Below are 25,502 nucleotides of genomic sequence, written 5' to 3'. Positions count from 1 at the left end.
TATTCATAGAGTAATATAGGTTGTCAAACATTATTGACACAGTTAGGACCGATTTATTGTGCATTTTCTTACCAGTGAAGTACACAGTGGCTGTTTTATTGTTTCACTTTGATTTGTTGTGTGCACCTACAGTTAGTTGCTAAAATCCTAGTTCACAGAGTTCCACATTGTCTCATATAGAGTTGGGAGTCCAAGGGTTTGGATCCATCCTGTTGAACTAGTTCATTTAGTCCTCATAGCTTTAGTTACCTTATCTATAAAACAAGGAAATAATGCCAATTTAGTTCTAAAGTTACTCTCAGATCTAAAATTCTATAATTTAATACTTTATACATTATATCATTCAAATTGAAATCTCTATATAAAGCTAATCGGACACTGGAAGCTTTTATACAGATACATAGATTGATAGATTGACGAGCCTTGTATTGCTGGTTTAGTTCTTTTTCTCTGTCAATGCTGACTGACAGTTTAGTGATCCTCAATTATTTGTTTGATTTTATAATTCTGGCTATATTGAAAATAGTCTTGAAGTGACCTATTGAAAATAAAAAACAATTAAAAGGTAATTTGGAGGTAATTTCTGTGATGATATATAAGGAATTACTAACAGTCATTAGCCACAGAGAGCAGGGTTGGGGAAATGAGGGGAAGTGGACTTTTTCACTTTAATCAGATTTTAACAGTACATATTAACTTCACAATTAAAAAGAAGAAGAATTAGGCAGTTTGAAGGCCAGTGCTATTTTTTAGAGATGGAACATCAGGCTGGCAAAAATCAAGAATAAAAAAGTAAAAATGCCTCCTCCCTCCTTCTTAAGGGTTCTTAGAAGCAAGATGCCAGAACTAAAAGTGTCTGTGGAGTACAACAATAGATTTGTTAGTGTCCTATCATATCATAACATTCAAAGTGTTTCTTCATGATCCTTAGTAAAGAGACTAGTGTTTTGAAATTGAAGGGAAAGTAAAACAAACAAGAAACCCAAGATTAACAAAACAGTGCGTGATACTTGGTACCTGAGTTGACTTAATTACCACAAGTAGATGAGCACTGAGTATGACTCTAGATTCCCTGGAAACTTAGACCAAAAAGAACTATCTTGGGCTCTATCCTTTTAAATGTGTGATAGAAAAAAGCACGTAGGTAAATCTGTGGAAGAAAACTGTCCTTGTATTGAATGAGAGATAAAATCTATTTTCTTTTATAAGGGATATTAGGGCACAGAATAAATCATGTCTTTATCTACAGTTTTGTAGTAGATACACTTTGTTTCAATGGGCGTTTCTTTTATCGAGGCTCTAGTAGTGCTGAGAGCATAATACTGCATCTTAACACAGGAGGGGTTTTCTTGCATAGAACAGAAAACAAGGCCCAGGACCTTTGCTTTCTGCTGATGTAACTTTTGAAGATGGAAGAATTAAAATTTCTGGCTCATTAATGTATCCATCAGATTGGCTTGCAACTTCCTTAAATATGTCATTATGAGATGCGTAAGCCATGTGAGACTAGGAGAGGGAAGAACCTCTTAGTTAGGTATGCCCTCTGTGTGGAGTTCCCACTGGGAATCAGTCTCTATTGCAGTAGGAATGTATCAGAAAGGCAGAGGACATGTCCAGAAAGAGTGGCTTCACTAATTAGGTAACAGAAGCAAGAGGGGCTGGACCTGAGGAGAAGAACTATGGTCCCCAGCACCAGGATATCAAGTGTTTGGATGTAAGAAGTTATCCAGTTCTCTCTTCTGCAGCAGGATAATTCAGGGTTCCCAGCACCTTGCCAGTATATTGGAGAAGAAGTTAAGGCAGCCCTTGGAAGTTCACCTCAGTCCTAGCTGTTGAAAATTCAACTGAACAGTGTAATCCATTAGAACTATAACCTGCTAGAAATTCAAGTTTTGGCCTTGAATACGAGGCTCCAGGTTTAATCATACCATCATATAAGGGAGTTCCCCTTCCTGGTCCTCATGAACTAGCCTCTTCTGGCCACCACAGTATCCTTAGCCAGGAGTGATGATTTTAATGACTCATTGCCTTTACAAGGTAGGGGTATTTCCATAAACAGGAACATGCTCACTTCCTTTTCTTTTTGTCGATGATGGCCTGATTACACCAGCTTCTGAAGGCCAATGTAGGAATTAAATACTTCTTCACTTGTGTTCTTCCATTATCTTGTCCAACAAATACTCAGTTCAAGAGATCTCACATCTTGCTTAAAAGTTATGGACTTTTTTTTTCTTTTAACATTCATGTTTCATTATTTCTACCAATGTCAGTGTACAGAATGAAGGAAACTGACATTTATTAATGTCTCATCTCTTGCTCTATATTATTTCAGGCATTTCTTGGCTCAGTGCTTACAATGTAAGTGCTGTGTACCCAAATTTACCTTCATGTAACCCTAGACTTAAGGATCTTTCCACTAGAGTCCTGTGTTGTCAGATGCAGGCAAATTGTCAAGTTCACTAGATATGTCTGGTAAATAGTATTTATAATAGGTTTGAGTTAATATTGGTTCAGTAGGTTTTGATTTCCCAAGGATGACGCTATGCAAGAGCTCCCTTAATGTACAAAATAGACCTTAGGTAAATGGCCATCCCAGGGATTCAGGCTTGGATCAGAATTTCAGGTAAATGAATGAAGATGCTGAGTTGTAATGCCTGGAAAGCAGTTCTGGACATTTACACACACACACACACAAACACAAACACATCTCTACCTCCCCCCATCATACACACACTTAATAGGAAATTAGGCACACAAAGCCTTGTCTAGGAAAATTTAGTCCTTTCAATAGCTAAATAATAAAAAAGGAACTGGCAGACGATTGGTACAAAAATATTACTAGGGAAAAAAAATTTCGCACCAAGCTGGCGGGTCATCCCCGTGTCGGTGTGACGTGCTAGCTCGGAAGTGTTTTCTGCCCCTGTCATGGTTCGTTCGCTAAACTGCGTCATCGCTCTGTCCCAGAACATGGGCATCGGCAAGAATGGGGACCTGCCCTGGCCCCCGCTCAGGAATGAATACAGGTATTTCCAAAGAATGACCACAACCTCTTCAGTAGAAGGTAAACAGAATTTGGTGATTATGGGTAGGAAGACCTGCTTCTCCTTTCCAGGGAAGAATCGACCTTTAAAGAACAGAATTAATATAGTTCTCAGTAGAGAACTCAAGGAACCTCCACAGGGAGTGCATTTTCTTGCCAAAAGTCTGGATGATGCCTTAAAACTTACTGAGCAACCAGAATTAACAAATAAAGTGGACATGGTTTGGATAGTGAGAGGCAGTTCTGTTTACAAGGAAGCCAGGAACAAGCCAGGCCATCTTAGTCTATTTGTGACGAGGATCATGCAGGAATTTGAAGGTGACACGATTTTTCCAGAAATTGATTTGGAAAAATGTAAACTCCTCCCAGAATATCCAGGGGTTCCTTCTGATGTCCAGGAGGAGAAAGGCATTAAGTACAAATTTGAAATATATGAAAAGAACAATTAATGTGAAAATGTTTTCTGATCTATTTCAAGCCTCCTCCTCCCCCCCCAAAAAAATTATGTGTTTTTTCTTGTAGAGACTTTTGTTGACTTTAGATCTGTGTATAATTATTTCTAAACAAAGTACTTTTATTCCCCATCAATCTTAACTAGACTGTGTCAGATACCATTTGTGAAGCATTTCTTGCTGTAACTGCCTGAATGCCCATCAAGGGTCAAGAATAGGTTACCAGCACCTGCCTAGGATAGAATATCTACCAAGACAGCCCAAAGTGGGAGGGTCCCCTGCTAGCATGAGTTGAAACCAAAGCCTATAGAGCTAGGAGTTAGGCAGTTGGATCCACAGGTCAGAAATGGATTATAAACAGAAGAGCTAGCATTCAGTTATTAAAGTTAGATCAAAAGAGGGACTGTGAATTACCTTATATCACACTTCTGGAAAAAATTCTGTTCACTTAGACTGGGAGTCAATAAGTTGAAAGCTCCAGGATATTCCACAGGGATAGTAAAGAGGCAGGTACGAGACTACCTTTTCGGTGGTTAAAGGAGATGGTCTGAGACCTTAAAAAACTTTGTTTCTGATCTTCAGTGAGATCCCACGGGATGTTACAATGATAAAACAAGAATTCGCTGCTCTTTACAAAAAAGAATAATCTAATATCAAGCATGATGGCTAAAATTAAAAATTCAAAGAGGTAATAAATGGAGAATGAATACTGCTAGAAACCAAAATTAGTAAGTTAGAAACTAAACTTCACAAAATTAAAAAATGAAAATTAAAACATTTTACCCATCACATTAGCAAAGATTTAGATTAAGTATCCCCCCCCCACAAAAATAGCATTTTTTGCCTTATAAATTGGTACAACTTTTTAGACTGTAAGTTAGCAATATCAATTAAAATTCAAAATATTCTGGGTTTGGACCCAGAACTTCCACTTCTAGAAATTAATCCTGAGCAAAGAAATGGACCCAAGAGTATTTGTTGCAACTTTTCTTTTACAAACTTGGAAACAGCCCAAATGTTGATTAATAAGAAATAACTAACCAATATGTCTATAAAATGTAACATCTGCAGCTGTTAAAAAGAATGAAGTACTGACAGAAAAATGCCAAAAATTGCTAAGTAAAAGAAGCAAATTGTTTATAATACTCAAAATGCTTAATAAATGTTCATGTGTGGGAAAAAGCAAAAAAAAAAAAAACAACAAAAATATTACTAGGAAAAAATATAAAAGAGAGCAACAAATTTGTCAACAGATGAAGAGCACTTATTATAAAATATAATAATGAGAACATATATGAAAGTTGTTACCTGACATTTTATTACGCATATAAAATTTTGATATGGTGGTTTCTAACACAGTGTTGAAGGAGAATAACAAAGTTGAGGGCCTGATATTACCCAACTTCAAAAGCTACTATAAAGCTATAGTAATCAAGACAGTGTGGGATTGGCAAAAAAAAAAAAAAAAAAAAAAAGACAAATAGATAAATGGAACAGAATAGAGAGCCCAGAAGTAGACCTCTATAAATATTTTCAACTGATCTTTGACAAAAAAGCAAAGGCAGTACAATGTAGGAAAGATATCTCTTCAACAGATGGTGATAGAACAACCAGACATCTGTATGCAAAAAAATGAATCTGGTGTAGACCTTACACTCTTCCCAAGTATTAACTCAAAATGGATCACTGACCTAAATGTAAATACAAAACTATAAAACTCCTAGAAGATAAGACAGGAGAAAACCTAAATTACCTTCGGTATGATGATGCCTTTTTAGATACAACACCAAAGCACAATCTAGGAAAGAAATAATGGGTAATTCAGACTTTATTAAAATTAAAAACTCCTCTATGAAATACAATATCAAGAGAATTAGAAGACAAGCCTCAGGATGGGAGAAAATATATGAAGAAGATACATCTGTAAAGGATTCTTACCCAAAATATACAAAGAACCTTCAAAACTGAACAGTAAGAAAACAAACAACCCTGTTTAATAATGGGCCAAAGATCTTAACAGAATCTCACTGAAGTAGATATACAGATGGCAAATAAGCATATGAAAAGATGCTCCACATCATATGTCATCAGGAAATACAAATTAAAATAACAATGAGATATCACTACATACCCATTAGAATAGTCAAATTCTGGAACACTACCACCAAATGCTGGTGGGGATGTGGAAAAACAGCAACTCTCATCCACTGCCCTGGGAATGAAAAATGGTGCAGCCTTATTGGAAGACAGTTTTTGGTTTTTCTCACATAACTAAACATACTTTTACAGTTGGATCCAGCAATCCCACTCCTTCATATTTAGCCAAAGGAGTTGAAAACATGTTTGCAATAAAACTTGCACGTGGATGTTTATAGAAGGTTTATTCATAATTCCCCAAACTTGGAAACAACCAAGATGTCCTTCAGTAGGTGAATGGCTAAATAAAGTGTGGTAAAGCCAGACAATGAAATATTATTCATTGCTAAAAAATGAGCTATAAAAGCGTGAAAATACATGGAGGAACCTTAAATGCTTAAATGCATATAACTAAGTGAAGCCGATCTGAAAAGACTACATACTGTATGATTGCAACTCCATGACATTCTGGAAAAAGCAAAACTTTGTAGACTATAAAAATATCAGTGGTTGCCAGGGCTTAGGATGGAGGGAGGGATGAATAAGCAGAGCACAGAGGATTTTTAAGGCAATGAAAATATTCTGTAAAATATTATACTGATAGATACATGTCATTGTACCTTTGTCCAAACACATGTAAAGTACAACACGAAGAGTGAACTCTGAGGTGAACTATGAACTTTGGGTGATTATGATATGTCAATGTAGATTCATCCCTGCTAAAAAAATGTATGAGTCTGGTGAGTGATGTTGATAATGGAAGAGCCTATGTATGTGTGGGAGCTCGGGTTATATGGAAATTCCTGTACCTTCCTTTTGATATTGTTGTAAAACTAAAAATTCTCTAAAAATTGTCTTTAATTTTTTTAAAAAAGAAAGTTCTTCTGTGAAAAAAGACCATGAATAATAAATACAAGAGAAAACAAGGCAGTGGGAGGAAATGGAGTGTCAATTGGCAGATTTTAGTAAAATAGAAGAACAAATCAAAATCATCACAGAAATATAAAAGAATTGAAAGGAGTAGTCGCGAGAATAGACACTGGAGAAAACAGCAAGGGTACTGAGGATACAAGTGAGGAGATGCAAAAAAGTAAAATAAAAATGGAAAGTTGAAAAGGACTAAGGAGAAAATGATAGATATATAAACCAGGCAGAGAAGACCCTATATATGCATAATTGGAGTCCCTCAAGGAGAACACCAAAAACAGTGGAACAGGATAAATATTTGAAAACATAACTTGAGAAAAAAAAGTTGTTAAAAGGATAGAATACCTGATCCTATTTGTTGAAAGGACATATCATGTACCAGTGAAAATTGACCCAAATCAGTTAACACTGAGACATATTCATCTGATATGTACCCAAGACATATGTCCTCAAGACATATCATAGTAAATTTATTAGCCTTTAATGATACAGTTTTCAAATAGCCATGTAAAATGATCACAATACTTCCAAGAGGGAAAAAGTCAGACTGTCCTTAGATTTCTCCTCTGTGACACTGAACACTGGAAGTCAGTGGACCAAAACCTCTGGGATAATTGAGGAAAGAAAGTATAAATCAAGGATTTCATGTCCACCCAAGATTTTTATTAAGTATACAAACAATATTAAATATGGCACAACTCTAGAAATACTGTTCACCTACCAGAGGCTGAGCTTCAGCCAATCAAGGGATAATAGAGAAAAATTTAGCAAAATGACTAGTGATAAGCACTGTATATGATTAACAGAAATAAGACTAAACCAAATATGTGGATCAGATGACAAATCAGAACATAAACTGTATATGCCTTGACAATTTAGAAATATACAAATAAAAATTGGGAGAGTAAGGGAGACAGTATTTTGGCACTTTCTTACAAAGCTAAACATGCCGCTACCATATGTAGAATACCACAGGTACAGTATTCACTGAATACCTCGTCTGTAATAGTGTGGAGTCAAAGGGTATTGTATAAAGTTGAAAAATCAAGCAATAGAATTCTAACTTGGTATTGTTATATAACTTAACAGTGTAAAGATGGCAATAAATCATCTTTACAATAAAACAGTAAAAAAAGATTGTTTTAAAACTCACACACAATTTCTAAATAGCTAAAATTAGGAATGCTGAACAATTTGTAATGACAACACTGTTTTTTTAAAATTGTGCATTAAAAATTGAGTAATCCTTTAAACAAAATAATGAGGTAAACATAATATTTCTCTTGAAAAGATACTCAAGATACTTTATGCCAAAACATAACCATAAAATATTACTGCACTTCTCTGTACTTAACTTTTGAGAAAACTTAGTATACTGCGTGGAATCATGGATAAGTTGAAGGCTATAAACCTAAAGAAAAGAATAAGTAGTACAAATAGACTTTTGGTAGCCCGTACACACTTTTGTGACTGTTGAATTAGAGTGTCTTTTGCTTGACTTTGAATGCTTCTGAAAAGTAAAGGATGTACTGTCCCTTACCAAGAAGTGGGTGTACCTGCATGGGTTGATGGAGAAGTCCTGTCTCTCAAGGAGCAACTCCAAGGCTCTCCTTTCACTTAATTTGGTTTGCAGGAGAACTCCGGGCTCTTTGATCTCAAGGGAGCAAAAATCTATTACAGAGTGTAACATGGTATACAATATATTTTGGGGGTCCCAAACACTTGTGAGAATCTGATTAAAGTGATAGGACCTTTCTCCAGGAAATGCACATGTGACATTTTGCCTGTAACTGCATGGGGCCCCTGAAGCTCATCCAAAGAGACCCTCTTGGTTTATAGTCCCCAGCTTAAAGACCCTGATTTAAAAAGTTCTTTGAACTTAGGTCAGAATCTCTACTGTTGATCTGGCTGGTCAGAACCACAGTCTTATTCTTACTAAAATGAAACATTCCAGTACTACAGCAGTAGTTTGCCAAGGGGAATAATTAATTATTATGAATCCAAAAGGGTCTTTTTTTCTATTGTAAAATGACTAACATTGGAGAACATTTACCACATGTCAAACCTACTGGTAGACACTATCACAAAGGGAAGTTTCCTGGTCATTGCAGCTCAGTCATCACTTGTCCTAAAAATAGGTAGAAAGATGTTCCTGGTCACTAGCTTCACTCTCTTGCATGTAGCTCAGCATGATAGTGATGCTGAAGTGAGCATATCCGGGATGTCTGACTAGTAGGCAGACACCACACCACAATTAAGGATTCAGTCACCCCTGTGGCAGGTAGGCAGGACTGACTGAGTCCTGTATTCCATCCTTAGCCAGAGATTAGAATATGCTTTGAGAATGAGCATTGTCCGACATAGTTTTCTCTGTGGATATTGTGGTTCAGTTTGGAGAACAGAGAGCACTTCTGCCCAGCAGATTTTCACTGTTGTGCTTTTTTGAGAGGTGATGTAATAGGTACCCAAGGTAAACATAGGTCAAGGTTTACAGATTAAAGTCATCCCTTTAATTGTATCAAGAAAGACAGATAATCTTGATCTCAAATTTGAACCAACTCCTCAGATTACTTCATTCAAATCTGGGTGCATCTCTTTCTGTACTGTCGACTTACACTGTAGCTCCTCTTTGCGATTTTCTTTATCTTCATCTGAAGTGAAACCCTGGACATGTATAGGAGCGTGCTCAAAATATTAAACTTGCTACTTGGCCCCCTGCAGGGCCAATGCAGCAGAGACTCATATGCTCCAATTTGTTTTTGCACTTCTATAGAATTCACAATGAATTTCACACATCTTTCAAGATATAAACATCACTTGAAAATTTTGTAAATTTAAAGACTCAGTGAACTAAGTGGATTTTGGGTATTTGTCTAATAAAGGTTTTAAGTACTAGGGAAAATAAATAGAGAATAATGTTCCTAGTTACCAAAATCCTCAGTAGATTTCAGTTAATTTTTTTCTTTGTTTGTAACTTAATAACTGAAAAAATGTTACCTTATTTTAAATTAGCATTTTGTGCAATTTTCATTTGAAATATATTTATATATTATATAATTCTGGGTTTTGAAATTTGTCAAATAGATTTACTCATCTTTTGTCCATTAAGGATGTAGTAGTATCCTTAAGATAATACAGTTACCTAAGTATATATTTTGGGTTTTCTTTTATCTATTTTCTATATTGTTTACTCTTTTTCTTACATTAAATTTTTTTGTTTGTTGTACCAAAGTTTTTGCAATTTTATATTATCACATATTTCTGCCTTCCCTTTGTAATTTCTTCCATTGCTTCAATGTTTATACTGTACATTTTCCAATTTTTTTTCTTCTTGACCTTGAGAATTCTCTAGCTTTATCCAAACTATCAGCGATACCACAGCAGGAATTTTTTTTCTTTTCTGTGCATAAACCATGGTTACTGATATTCACTCAAGCACGGTGCAAAGAATTGAAATGCAGTTTGAAAGCACAGCCTAAAAACTCTGCTCTGATAAAAGTAAACTCTGCTAAAATCATTGTAGCTCTTTCATTTGGTTAAGAGAGTGATTCATGTTGTTAATTTTGTAAGGTCTTCAGAATAATGTGCATGCGTTAGAGGGGAACTTCCCCAAAATTGAAAATGACCTTCACAATGTACATTTATATTTATGTTGTTCTTTTGCAAAGATGATTCATCAGTTCATAGATCAGTAATGTAAACCAAGAAACAAATCACTTATGCTTGAGAAATTTCAACGTGAATGTTAAAATAGACTTTTTCTTACTATTTTAAAACCACTCATTTCTGACCACGTTTGAATGTTATTAAAACAGCCCCTGAAACTTATTTGTAATTATACATGTTGTACATGTATAATTGAATTGTACTTTCAAGAACAATCTGATAAAGATGGATAGGGTACTAGAATTTAATCACTCTTGAGGCCAAGCTGTGTCATCATTACAGTTTCCCAGTTACAGGTCTTTGATAGGAAGCATCATGTGGTTGGCATTTTAAAATCTCCTATGTCAAAGATTTTCAACTAAGTTCTCTGACAAAGATTTTCAACTAAGCTCTCTGAAATTTCAAGAGTAACATGGCTGGAGGCAGAGATTGTAATGCAATAATACTGTTTCCAAAAGGATACCATAGTTCCTTAAAAGAGAAATCCTACTTCCTGGGCTTACACAGGTGTGCTTTAATAGAGAGTCACTTGACAGTCTGACTCAGAGGAATATTCACATTGTTTAACGACTGACACAAGTGCACAACCAAGGCCTCCTGCAGTGCCAGATGTTACTTTGTGGTGACTGAATTGTGGAGAGATCAAGAGAAGGACTGAGATGGCTCGGGGCAGTATCTATTATCACCTGGTATGGAACTACCTCAATATTTATCAGTTTAGCTGTACCTGGGCACACAGGTGAATATACTCACCTTGGTCTAACATAGTTAGACCTCAGTGTTTATCATGACACAGAGTCAGCAACAGTAACTCTCTGTTTTATCATGCTACTCTTACACTGGGACAAAACCTAAAAACAGTGCATCTGAAGAACTGAAGTCAGGAGAAGGAAATTTTCCAGTCTTTGATGCAAGTCTCTAGGATAAAAGTGGTGGGGAAAAATTAATTGACAGGAACATTTACCATACACTTTATTGGCTCACCCCTGAGGTCTCCCTACCCAGGTCACACGTTGTGGTTCATACTGTGAACTGAGAACTGAAGATCATCTATTCCTACTCCACTCCTGTCAGTCTTTGGAGCCATCCTGAGATTTATTTCCAACAAAACCATTAAATTTTCTGCTATGTGATCTACCAACAAATTCCTGTCCATGCAACACATTGTTGTGTAAGAGCTATACCTTGTAGAATGGAATGTAAAGAGCTGTGACATCAGGAAATGTCTCAAATTTTAAATTAACTCACTCTAAACTTCCTTATTTGTGGAGTACTTTTCTTAGAAATCTTCAATCCCCGGGTGAGATAGGTAAATGGAGCTCAAAACTGGCCAAAGATTCAGGTAGCTAATTTTAGAGAGTAGCTTTCATTTTGAGAACAATGTTTTCATTTTGTTTTTGTGATTAGGTGATTAAGTTAAAGAAATGTCTCAAAAATTCTTGTGGATCAGAATGTCAGGGGAGAAAACCTATCCTGTAAAATTATTATAATTTTATACTCTTTCTTTTAATTTTTCTTGTTTCTGATTCTCCTTTAAATTACACCCCAATACCTGGGGTTGTTTTTCTCATTCAAGCAACAGAGGTACTATGATTTTCCCATTAAGAAACTAGCTAAAGACATATAAGTTTCAAGAAAGACATTAAAATTCTCCTCTCTTTTTAAATTTCATGACAATTCATTTCAAACCCTAATCTTATATTTTTCCATTTTATTTTGATTTTTATATATTTTCCTAGATATCTTATAGAATTTATTGAACACCTCGGTATACCATAACAATGAGCTAAATGCTCAAGGAGATACAAAAGAAGTACATAATGCCAACTTTGATGTCAATTAGTGAAACATTTGACAACAATAAAAATTGCATTTGAAAGCATTATTCTATGTAAGAAATTGTGAGAGACGATATATGAATAAGTTCTAACTTTAACATAATTAAAATTCAAAATGAGATTTTTCAGCCTGTTGGGAACTGAAATGACCATTTTTCTATTATGTGATTCTTAACCATGTCCACTGACATTTATCAGTATATAAGTATTGTGCTAGACACTTAGATAAACATTTTCTTATGCAATATTCACACTCCACTGAGGTTGGTAATATTAGCTCTGTTTTATGGATAAGGCAATGAAGCACTAAAGTTACATAAGAAGTAAGTGGCAGAACCGGAGTGTGAATTCAGGTCTCCTAACTTCAAGTCCTTTCTTCTGTCCAGTGTCACAGCTGACTCTCGAAAGTGTTTACTAGATTACATATGGATGAAATGGATGATAGATGAGTAATTGGATAGCAAATCTATTTCATTGTTTACTCATAGTATATTATCATAAAATTAAAAAAAATAGTTGATTACTTTAAAATTCTTAGATGATCATATTGACTTGCTGTTACTTTTTTAAGCCAATTATTTTCTTCTGCTTGAGCTGAAAGTGTTATTATTATTTTAAATTAATTGATGTTGGTATATTTTAACTTTATTTCTTTTGTATTTTTATATAATGTGAAAATGTTTTGAAAATGACTCTGGTTATGAAATTAATTAAACATCCAACAGAATCACCTTTATGCCTACATCAATAATTTAAATGGATTTGAGTATGTTTTAAGACTCTTGTTTATTAACTCAGGGAAATAATATACATTATTTAATAATCTGTGCATATACTACATGATTCCCAAGTGCACTTTCCCTTGTTTAAAAAGATTTATATTTAAAATGGAAAACATTTCAATGATCCTAAATTCTACTTGCAACCTTAGTTTTTTAAAAAGGAGAAAAGACACTCCCATTTGTAAGAATAAAAGGACTTTTCTTACTTTCCATAAAGTTAAGAAAACAGAATTCCTATCACAGATTCAGTTTTTATGATTTGGAAAGGCTTAGTGAATGAGTTACCTTCTGACACCAAGTTCTTAAGACTACCCTTGAAAGTCCCACAGTGTAACTAATCTTACTCAAAATGATTTTTATTAAGTGGTGCCTCCTGAACATCGAATAGGCGTGGCAATTATGGGGAACTTGGAAATATTGGTATATTCCTAATAGCAGCAATGAACTGCTGAAAAGTGGAGTGAAATTATAATTGGAAAAGTATTTTAAACTTTTAAAATTAGATTTTTTGAGGAAGAGATACTGAAGCTTGGAAGGCTACAAGGATCCAAAAGTATGCATATAAAACAAATAAACAAAACAAATATTCTCAATAGAGTAGTTTCATAGATATAGACTTTATGAGACACCAACCTGATTAATATGGAACTGTAGAAAAATACAGGGCAATAATGCAGCTTATTTTATGACCTAAATGTGGTTTAGAAGTCAAGCTATATAAGCCTCCAAAGGAAAGCCCGTTGGGTCTGTGCAGACGATTGATAAGAATTCAGTTTGTCTGAAAGAAGTAAAATCGGCAGAGGAGTGTACCTGTACATCAAGACGATATATTACCTACATGGAAATCTATGGTCTGGGAAGCCATGTGTAGTATAATGTATCATTAATATAAAAGAAGAAAGGAATGGAATATTGCCTGGTCAAGTGAAGGGTGTTGATAACTGTTAATGAACACAGATATCAGTAAGATGTAATACAGAATAGGGATGGAGAGGGTCATCTAATCAGGTATGCATTAATATTTTCTTTTACATCTTTATTGGAGTATAATCGCTTTACAATGTTAGTTTCTGCTGTACAACACAGTGAATCAGTTATATGTATTCATATATCCCCATATCCCGTCCCTCTTGAGCCTCCCTCCCACCCTCCCTATCCTACCCCTCTAGGTTATCACAAGGCATCAAGCTGATCTCCCTGTGTTATGCAGTAGCCATCCATTTGACATTTGGTAGTGAACATATGTCAGTGCTACTCTCTCACTTCATCCCAGCTTCCCCTTTCCACCCTGTGTCCTCAGATCCATTCTCTATGTCTGCATCTTTATTCCTGCCCTGCCACTAGGTTCATCAGTACCGTTTTTTAGATTCCATATATATGCATTAACATACAGTATTTGTTTTTCTCTTGCTGACTTACTTCACTCTGTATGACAGACTCTATGTTCATCCACTTCATTACAAATAACTGAATTTCATTCCTTTTTAGGGCTGAGTAATATGCCATTCTATATATGTGCCACATTTTCTTTATCCATTCATCTGTCGATGGACATTTAGGATGTTTCCATGTCCTGGCTATTGTAAATAGTGCTGCAATGAACATTGTGGTACATGTCTCTTTTTTTTTTTAACATCTTTATTGGAGTATAATTGCTTTACAATGCTGTGTTAGTGTCTTCTATATAACAAAGTGAATCAGCTATACATATACATATATCCCCATATCCGCTTCCTCTTGCATCTCCCTCCCACCCTCCCTATCCCACCCCTCTAGGTGGTCACACAGCACCGAGCTAATCTCCCTGTGTGATGCAGCTGCTTCCCACTAGCTATCTATTTTACATTTGGTAGTATATATATGTCAGTGCTACTCTTTCACTTTGTCCCAGCTTACCCTTCCCCCTCCCCGTGTCCTCAAGTCAATTCTCTATGTCTGCTTTATTCCTGTCCTGCCCCTAGGTATGTCAGAACCATTTTTTTTTTTAGATTACATATATATGTGTTAGCATACGGTATTTGTTTTTCTCCTTCTGACTTACTTCACTCTGTATGACAGACTCTAGGTCCATCCACCTAACTACAAATGACTCAATTTCGTTTCTTTTTATGGCTGAGTAATATTCAATTGTATATATGTGCCACATCTTCTTTATCCGTTCATCTGTTGATTGACACTTAGGTTGCTTCCATGTCCTGGCTATTGTAAATAGTGCTGAAGTGAACACTGTGGTACATGTCTCTTTTTGAATTATGGTTTTCTCAGGGTATATGCCCAGTAGTGGGATTGCTGGGTCATATTGTAGTTCTATTTTTAGTTTTTTAAGGAACTTCCATACTGTTCTCCATAGTGCTGTACCAGTTTACATTCCCAACAACAGTGCAGGAGGATTCCCTTTTCTCCACACCCTCTCCAGCATTTACTGTTAGTAGATTTTTTGATGATGGCCATTCTGACTGGTGTGAGGTGATACCTCACTGTGGTTTTGATTTGCATTTCTCTAATGATTAGTGATGTTGAGCATCTTTTCATGTGTTTGTTGGCAATCTGTATGTCTTCTTTGGAGAAATGTCTATTTAGGTCTTCTGCCCATTTTTGGATTGTGTTCTTTGTTTTTTTTTTTTTAATATTGAATTGCATGAGTTGCTTGTATATTTTGGAGATTAATCCTTTGTCAGTTGCTTCGTTTGCAAATATTTTCTCCCATTCTGAGGGTTGTCTTTTTGTCTTATTTATGGTTTCCTTTGCTGTGCAAAAGATTTTAAGTTTCACTAGTCCCATTTGTTTATTTTTGATTTTTTTTCCATTAATCTAGGAGGTGGTCAAAAAGGATCTTGCTGTGATTTATGTCATAGAGTGTTCTGCCTATGTTTTCCTCGAAGAGTTTTATAGTGTCTGGTCTTACATTTAGGTCTTTATTCCATTTTGAGTTTAGGTTTGCGTATGGTGTTAAGAAGTGTTCTAATTTCATTCTTTTACATGTAGCTGTCCAGTTTTCCCATCACCAATTATTGAAAAGGCTGTCTTTTCTCCATTGTATATTCTTGCCTCCTTTATCAAAGAGAAGGTGACCATATGTGCGTGAGTTTATCTTTGGGCTTTCTATCCTGTTCCATTGCTCTATATTTCTGTTTTTGTGCCAGTACCATACTGTTTTGATTACTGTAGCTTTGTAGTATAGTCTGAAGACAGGAAGCCTGATTCTTCCAGCTCCCTTTTTCTTTCTCAGGAGTGCTTTGGCTATTTGGGGGTCTTTTGTGTTTCCATACAAATTGTGAAATATTTTGTTCTAGTTCTGTGAAAAATGCCATTGGTAGTTTGATAGGGATTGCATTGAATCTGTAGATTGCTTTGGGTAGTATAGTCATTTTCACAATGTTGATTCTTCCAATCCAGGAACATAGTATATCTCTCTATCTGTTTGTATCGTCTTTGATTTCTTTCATCAGTGTCTTATAGTTTTTTTGCATACAAGTCTTTTGTCTCCTTAGGTAGGTTTATTCCTAGGTATTTTATTCTTTTTGTTGCAATGGTAAATGGGAGTGTTTCCTTAATTTCTCTTTCTGATTTTTTGTTGTTACTGTATAGGAATGCAAGAGATTTCCGTGCGTTAATTTTGTATCCTGCTACTTTACCAAATTCATTGATTAACTCTAGTAGTTTTCTGGTGGCATCTTTAGGATTTTCTATGTAGTATTATATCATCTACAGTGACAGTTTTACTTCTTCTTTTACAATTTTGACTCCTTTTATTTCATTTTTTTTTCTGATTGCCATGGCTAAAACTTCCAAAACTATGTTGAATAATAGTGGTGAGAGTGGGCACCCGTGTCTTGTCCCTGATCTTAGAGGAAATGGTTTCAGTTTTTCACCATTGAGAATGATGTTGGCTGTGGGTTTGTTGTATATGGCTTTTATTATACTGAGGTAGCTTCCCTCTCTGCCCACTTTCTGGAGAGTTGTTATCATTAATGGGTGTTGAATTTTGTCAAAAGCTTTTTGTCCATCTATTGAGATTATCATACGATTTTTATCCTTCACTTTGTTAATATGGTGTATCACGTTGATTGATTTGCGTATATTGAAGAATCCTTGCATCCCTGGGATAAACCCCACTTGATCATGGTGTATGATCGTTTAAATGTGCTGTTGGATTCTGTTTGCTAGTATTTTGTTGAGGATTTTTGCATCTATCTTCATCAGTGATATTGGCCTGTAATTTTCTTTTTTGAGACATGTTTGTCTGGTATTGGTATCAGTGTGATGGTGCCCTCGTAGAATGAGTTTGGGAGTGTTCCTCTCTCTGCTATATTTTGGAAGAGTTTTAGAATGATAGATGTCAGCTCTTCTCTAAATGTTTGATAGACTTCACCTGTGAAACCGTCTGGCCCTGGGCTTTTGTTTGTTGGAAGATTTCAATCACAGTTTCAATTTCAGTGCTTGTGATTGCTCTGTTCATATTTTCTGTTTCATCCTCGTTCAGTCTTGGAAGGTTGTACTTTTCTAAGAATTTTTCCATTTCTTTCCAGTAGTCCATTTTATTGGCATATAGTTGCTTGTAGCAGTCTCTTATGATCCTTTGTATTTCTGCAGTGTCAGTTGTTACTTCTCATTTTTCATTTCTTATTCTGTTGACGTGAGTCTTCTCCCTTATTGCCTGATGAGTCTGGCTTATGGTTTATCAATTTTGTTTATCTTCTCAAAGAACCAGATTTTAGTTTTATTGATGTTTGCTATTGCTTCCTTCATTTCTTTTTCATTTATTTCTGATCTGATCTTTATGATTACTTTCCTTCTGCTAACTTTGGGGTTTTTTTTATTGTTGTTGTTGTTCTTCTTTCTTTAATTGCTTTAGGTGTAAGGTTAGGTTGTTGATTTGAGATTTTTCTTGTTTCTTGAGGTAGGGTTGTACTGTTATAAACTTCCCTCTTAGAACTGCTTTTGCTGCATCCCATTGGTTTTGGACCGTTGTGTTTTCATTGTCACTTGTTTCTAGGTATTTTTAAATTTCCTCTTTGATTTCTTCAGTGATCTCTTAGTTGTTTGGTAGTGCATTGTTTAGCCTCCATGTGTTTGTATTTTTTACAGTTTTTTTCCCGTAATTGATACCTAGTCTCATAGCATAGTGGTCAGAAAAGATACTTGATGTGATTTCAATTTTCTTAACTTTACCAAGGCTTGATTTGTGACCCCAAGATGTGATCTCTCCTGGAGAATGTTCCGTGTGCACATGAGAAGAAAGTGTATTCTGTAGTTTTTGAATGGAATGTCCTATAAATATAAATTAAGTCCATCTTGTTTAGTGTATCATTTAAAGCTTGTGTTTCCTTAGTTATTTTCACTTTGGTTGATCTGTCCATTGATGAAAGTGAGGTTTAAAGTCCCCTGCTATGATTGTGTTACTGTCGATTTCCCCTTTTATGGCTGTTAGCATTTGCTTTATGTACTGAGGTGCTCCTGTGTTGGGTGCATAAATATTTACAATTGTTATATCTTCTTCTTGGATCGATCCCTTGATCATTATGTAGTGTCCTTCTTTGTCTCTTGTAATAGTCTTTATTTTAAAGTCTATTTTGTCTGATATGAGAATTGCTACTCCAGCTTTCTTTTGATTTCCATTTGCATGGAATATCTTTTTCCATTCCCTCACTTTCAGTCTGTATGTGTCTCTAGGTCTGAAGTGGGTCTCTTGTCAACAGCATATATATTGGTCTTGTTTTTGTATCCATTCAGCCAGTTTGTGTTTTTTGGTTGAAGCATTTAATCCATTTACATTTAACGTAATTATTGATATGTATGTTCCTATTAACATTTTCTTAATTGCTTTGTGTTTGTTTTTGTAAGTCTTTTCCTTCTCTTGTGTTTCCTGCCTAGAGAAGTCCCTTTAGCAATTCTTGTACAGCTGGTTTGGTGGTGCTGAATTCTCTTAACTTTTGCCTGTCTGTAAAGCTTTTGATTTCTCCATCGAATCTGAATGAGATCCTTGCTGGGTAGAGTAATCTTGCTTGTAGGTGTTTCCCTTTCATCAATTTAAATATATCCTGCCACTCCCTTCTGGCTTGCAGAGTTTCTGCTGAAAGATCAGGTGTTGACCTTATGGGGACTCCCTTGTATGTTATTTGTTGCTTTTCCCTTGCTGCATTTAATATTTTTTCTTTGTGTTTAATTTTTGTTAGTTTGATTAATATGCGTGTTGGCATGTTTCTCCTTGGGTTTTTCCTGAATGGGACTCTATGCACTTCCTGGACTTGATTGAGTATTTCCTTTCCCATGTTGGATAAGTTTTTGACTATAACCTCTTCAAATATTTTCTTAGACACTTTCTATTTTCTTCTTCTAGGATGTGTATAATTCGAATGTTGGTGCGCTTAATGTTGTCCCAGAGGTCTCTGAGACTGTCCTCCATTGTTTTCATTCTTTTTTCTGCTCCACCAGTTATTTCCACCATTATATCTTCCTGCTCAGTTATCCGTTCTTCTGCCTCAGTTATTCTGCTATTTATTTCTTCTAGAGTAAGTTTAATTTCAGTTACTGTGTTGTTTCTTACTGTTTGTTTGCTCTTTAGTTCTTCTAGGTGCTTATTAAATGTTTCTTGTATTTTCTCCATTTTATATGTGATATTTTGGATCATCTTTACTGTCATTACTCTGAATTCTTTTTCAGGTAGTTTGCCCATTTCCTCTTCATTTATTTGGTCTTGTGGGTTTTTATCTTGCTCCTTTGCCTGAAAGATATTTCTCTGTCTTCTCATTTTGTCTAATTTAGAGAATTTGAGGTCTCCTTTCCCTAGGCTGCAGGGTCGTAGTTCCTCTTGTTTCTGTTCTCTGCCCCCGGTTGTGACGTTGGTCCAGTACGTTGTGTAGGCTTCCTGATGGAAGGGACTGGTGCCTGCGTTCTGGTGTGTGGAGCTGAGTCTTTTCACTCTGATGAGCAGGGCCGTGTTAGGTGGTGTGTTTTGAGGCATCTGTGAGCTTAGTATGACTTTAGTTAGTCTGTGTGCTGATGCATGGGTTTGTATTCCTGTCTTGTTTGTTTTTTGGTGTGAGGTGTCCAGCTCTGGGAGCTGCTGGCAGTTGGGTGGAGCCAGGTCTTGGATTCAGGTACAGGCCTCTGTGAGAACTCTCGGCAATTAATCTTCCCTGGGGCCAGGAATTCTCTAGTGGTCCAGTGTCCTGGACTAGGTGCTCCCACTCCAGAGCCTTGGGCCTCACTTCCGGTCGAGGAACCAAGAACTGGCAAGTCACTCGACCCAGAAATAAAGGGGATAAAAAAAAAAGAAAGAGGGTTGAGAACCTGCCTGCCAATGCAGGGGACACGGGTTCGAGCCCTGGTCTGGGAAGATCCCACATGCCACGGAGTAACTAGGCCCGTGAGCCACAACTACTGAGCCTGTGCGTCTGGAGCTTGTGCTTCGCAACAAGAGAGGCCGTGACAGTGAGAGGCCTGCGCACTGTGATGAAGAGTGGCCCCAGCTCGCGGCAACTAGAGAAAGCCCTCGCACAGAAACGAAGACCCAACACAGCCAAATATAAATAAATAAATAAATTAAAAAAAAAAAAAGAAAGAGTATCAAAACCCCAGACAAATGGTAAAAGTAAAATCAAACAAACAAAAACAGAAACAAGGAGACACGCACACACACACAAGAAACAAAAACAGAACCAAATAAAATAAAACGCAAAAGAACAACCAGACAAACAAAAGAACCCAAGAATGAAATGAAACAATTATAAAGAAAACTAACAAAGACAGAAAACCAAAGCAGATTGCCAACTGAAAATGAAGCAAAGAAACAAAACAAACTTACAAAAATGATATAAAAACAGAAAGAAGAAAAAGAAAAAGGGGAGGGGCTTCCCTGGTGGCGCAGTGGTTGAGAGTCTGCCTGCCAGTGCAGGGGACACGGGTTCGAGCCCTGGTCTGGGAGGATCCCACGTGCTGCGGAGCAACTGGGCCCGTGAGCCACAATTGCTGAGCCTGCGCGTCTGGAGCCTGTGCTCCGCAACAAGAGAGGCCGCGATAGTGAGAGGCCCGCGCACCGTGATGAAGAGTGGCCCCCGCTTGCCGCAACTGGAGAAAGCCCTCGCACAGAGACGAAGACCCAACACAGCCATAAATAAATTAAAAAAAAAAAAAAAGCAACAGTCTTTAAAAAAAAAAAAGAGAGAAAGGGGAAAGAAGTCAGAACAACAGAAAAGCAGCGTAAGAATAGAAATATAAAAAAATAAAATAGAAAACATATTAAAGGAGGAGACAGGTTTAGGATGTTGGAGTAGAAGGACGTGCACTCACTCCCTCTTGCGAGAGCACCAGAATCACAACTAACTGCTGAACAGTCATTGACAGGAAGACACTGGAACTCAACAAAAAAGATACCCCACATCCAAAGACAAAGGAGAAACCACAGTGAGATGGTAGGAGGGGGCGCAATCACAATAAAATCAAATCCCATGACTGCTGGGTTCTGGAGAACACTTATACCACAGAAGTCCACCCACTGGAGTGAAGGTTCTGAGCCCCACGTCAGGCTTCCCAACCTGGGGGCCCAGCAACAGGCGGAGGAATTCCTAGAGAATCAGACTTTGAGGCCTAGTGGGATTTGATTGCAGGACTTCAACAGGACTGGGGGAAAGAGAGACTCCACTCTTGGAGGTCACACACAAAGTAGTGTGCGCATCGGGATCCAGGGGAAGGAGCAGTGACTCCATAGGAGACTGAACCAGACCCACCTGCTAGTGTTAGAGGGTTTCCTGCAGAGGCGGGGGTGGCTGTGGCTCACTGTGAGGACAAGGACACTGGCAGCAGAAGTTCCGGGAAGTACTCCTTGGCGTGAGCCCTCCCAGAGTCCATCATTAGCCCTACCAAAGAGCCAGGTAGGCTCCAGTGATGGGTTGCCTCATGCCAAACAACCAACAGGGAGGGAACCCAGCTCCACCCATCAGTAGTCAAGCAGATTAAAGTTTTACTGAGCTCTGCCCACCAGAGCAACACTCAGCTTTACCCACCACCAGTCCCTCCCATCAGGAAACTTGCACAAGCCTCTTAGATAGCCTCATCTACCAGAGGGCAGACAGCAGAAGCAAGAAGCCTTACAATCCTGCAGCCTGTGGAACAAAAACCACATTCACAGAAAAGTAGACAAGGTGAAAAGGCAGAGGGCTATGTACCCGATGAAGTAACAAGATAAAACCCCAGAAAAACAACTAAGTGAAGTGGAGATGGGAAAGCTTCCAGAAAAAGAATTCAGAATAATGATAGTGAAGATGATTCAGGACCTCGGAAAAAGAATGGAGGCGAAGATCGAGAAGATGCAAGAAATGTTTAACAAAGACCTAGAAGAATTAAGGAACAAACACCTAGAAAAATTAAAGAACAAACAAACAGAGAAGAACAATACAATAACTGAGATGAAAAAAACACTAGAAGGAATCAATAGCAGAATAATTGAGACAGAAGAACGAAAAAGTGACCTGGAAGACAGAATGATGGAATTCACTGCCGCGGAACAGAATGAAGAAAAAAGAATAAAAAGAAATGAAGACAGCGTAAGAGACCTCTGGGACAATATTAAACACAACAACATTCGCATTATAGGGGTCCCAGAGGAAAAGAGAGAGAGAAAGGACCCAAGAAAATATTTGAAGAGGTTATAGTCGAAAACTTCCCTAACATAGGAAAGGAAATAGCCACCCAAGTCCAGGAAGTGCAGAGAGTCCCAGGCAGGATAAACACAAGGAGAAACATGCCGAGACACACAGTAATGAAATTGACAAATATTAAAGACAAAGAAAAATTATTGAAAGCAGCAAGGGAAAAACGACAAATAACATACAAGGGAACTCCCATAAGGTTAACAGCTGATTTCTCAGCAGAAACTCTACAAGCCAGAGGGAATGGCATGACATATTTAAAGTGATGAAAGGGAAGAATCTACAACCGAGATTACTCTACCCAGCAAGTATCTCATTCAGATTCGATGGAGGAATCAAAAGCTTTACAGACAAGCAAAGGCTAAGAGAATTCAGCACCACCAAACCAGCTCTACAACAAATGCTAAAGGAACTTCTCTAAGGGGGAAACGCAAGAAAAGAAAAGGACCTACAAAAACAAACCCATAACAATTAAGAAAATGGTAACAGGAACATACATATCGATAATTACCCTAAACATGAATGGATTAAATGCCTCAACCAGAAAATACAGGGTCGCTGAATGGATACAAAAACAAGACCCATGATTATGCTGTCTACAGGACACCCACTTCAGACCTAGGGACACATAGAGACTGAAAGTGAGGGAATGGAAAAAGATATTCCATGCAATTGGAAATGAAAGGAAAGCTGGAGTAGCAATACTCATATCAGGTAAAATAGACTTTAAAATAAAGAATGTTACAGGAGACAAGGAAGGATACTACATAATGATCAAGGGATCGATCCAAGAAGAAGATATAACAATTATAAATGTATATGCACCCAACATAGGAGCACCTCAATACATAAGGCAACTGTTAACAGGTATAAAAGAGGATATCAACAGTAGAACAATAATAGTGGGGGACTTTAACACCTCACTTGCATCAATGGACAGATCATCCAAACAGAAAACTAATAAAGAAACACAAGCTTTAAATGACACAGTAGACCAGATAGATATAATTGATATTTATAGGACATTTCATCCCAAAACAGCAGATTACACTTTCTTCTCATGTGAACACGGAACATTCTCCAGGATAAATCACATCTTGGGTCACAAATCAAACCTCAGTAAATTTAAGAAAAGTGAAATCATATCAAGCACCTTTTCTGACCACAGCGCCATGAGATTAGAAATGAATTACAGGGAAAAAATGTAAAAAACACAAACACATCGAGGCTAAACAATACGTTAGTAAATAACCCAGCGATCACTTAAGAAATCAAAGAGGAAATCAAAAGATACCTAGAGACAAATGACAATGAAAACATGACGATCCAACACCTATGGGATGCAGCAAAAGCAGTTCTAAGAGGGAAGTTTATAGCAATACTAGCCTACCTCAAGAAACAAGAAAAATCTCAAATAAATAATCTAGGCTTACACCTAAAGGAACTATAGAAAGAAGAACATTCAAAATCCAAAGTTAGTAGAAGGAAAGAAATCATAAATATCAGAGCAGAAATAAATGAAATAGAAACAAAGAAAACAATAGCAAAGATCAATAAAGCTAAAAGCTGCTTCACTGAAAAGATAAACAAAATTGATAAACCATTAGCCAGACTGATCAAGAGGGAGAAGACTCAAATCAATAAAATCAGTAATAAAAAAGGAGAAGTTACAACAGACACTGCAGAAACACAAAGCATCCTAAGAGACTACTAGAAGCAACTCTATGCCAATAAAATGGACAACCTGGAAGAAATGGACAAATTCTCAGAAAGGTATAACCTCTCAAGACTGAACCGGGAAGAAATAGAAAATCTGAACAGACCAATCACAAGTAATGAAATTGAAACTGTGATTAAAAATCTTCCAACAAACAAAAGTCCAGGACCAGATGGCTTCACAGGAGAATTCTATCAAACATTTAGAGAAGAGCTAACACCCATCCTTCTCAAACTCTTTCAAAAAATTGCAGAGGAAGGAACACTCCCCAACTCATTCTGTGAGGCCACCAACACACTGATAGCAAAACCAGACAAAGATACTACAAAAAAAGAAAATTACAGACCAATATCACTGATGAATATAAATGCAAAAATCCTCAACAAAGTACTAGCAAACAGAATCCAACAACACATTAAAAGTATCATACATCATGATCAAGAGGGATTTATCCCAGGGATGCAAGGATCCTTCAATATACACAAATCAATGAATGTGATATACCATATTAACAAATTGAATAATAAAAAGCATATGATCATCTCAATAGATGCAGAAAAAGCTTTTGACAAAATTCAACACCCATTTATGATAAAAACTCTCCAGAAAGTGGACATAGAGGGAACCTACCTTAACATAATAAAGGTTATATAGACAAACCCACAGCAAACATCATTCTCAATGGTGAAAAACTGAAAGCATTTCCTCTAATATCAGGAAGAAGACAAGGATGTCCACTCTTGCCAGTATTATTCAACATAGTTGTGGAAGTCCTAGGCATGGCAATCAGAGAAGAAAAAGAAATAAAAGGAATACAAATTGGAAAAGAAGAAGTGAAACTGTCACTGTTTGCAGATGGAATGATACTATACATAGAGAATCTTAAAGATGCCTCCAGAAAACTACTAGAGCTAATCAATGAATTTGGTAAAGTTGCAGGATACAAAGTTAATGCACAGAAATCTCTTGCATTCCTATACACTAATGGTGAAAACTCTGAAAGAGAAATTAAGGAAACACTCCCATTTACCATTGCAACAAGAAGAATAAAATACCTAGGAATAAACCTACCTAGGGAGACAAAAGACCTGTATGAAGAAAACTGTAAGACACTGATGAAAGAAATTGAAAATGATACCAACAGATGGAGAGATATACTATGTTCTTGGATTGGAAGAATCAATATTGTGAAAATGACTATACTACCCAAAGCAATCTACAGATTCAATGCGATCCCTATCCAATTACCAATGGCATTTTTTACAGAACTAGAACAAAAAAATCTTAAAATCTG

At 36.7% G+C, this 25,502-nt stretch overlaps 2 protein-coding genes across 4 annotated transcripts in view; both read left to right on the top strand.

Moving 5' to 3' along the window:
• Positions 1-25,502, top strand: part of MAGI2 (membrane associated guanylate kinase, WW and PDZ domain containing 2) — a 1,349,206-nt gene that overhangs the window by 86,807 nt on the left and 1,236,897 nt on the right. The window lies entirely within an intron of this gene.
• On the top strand, positions 2,895-3,489 carry LOC137768433 (dihydrofolate reductase-like). Its single transcript, XM_068549949.1, has one exon. It carries the CDS (start codon positions 2,926-2,928, stop codon positions 3,487-3,489), a length of 564 nt encoding a protein of 187 aa, XP_068406050.1. The 5' UTR covers positions 2,895-2,925.

This window comes from Eschrichtius robustus, chromosome 8 (genome assembly GCF_028021215.1).
Source record: "Eschrichtius robustus isolate mEscRob2 chromosome 8, mEscRob2.pri, whole genome shotgun sequence".
In the NCBI taxonomy this organism is placed as follows: domain Eukaryota; kingdom Metazoa; phylum Chordata; class Mammalia; order Artiodactyla; family Eschrichtiidae; genus Eschrichtius; species Eschrichtius robustus.
This window is presented reverse-complemented; position numbering and strand designations above follow the sequence as displayed.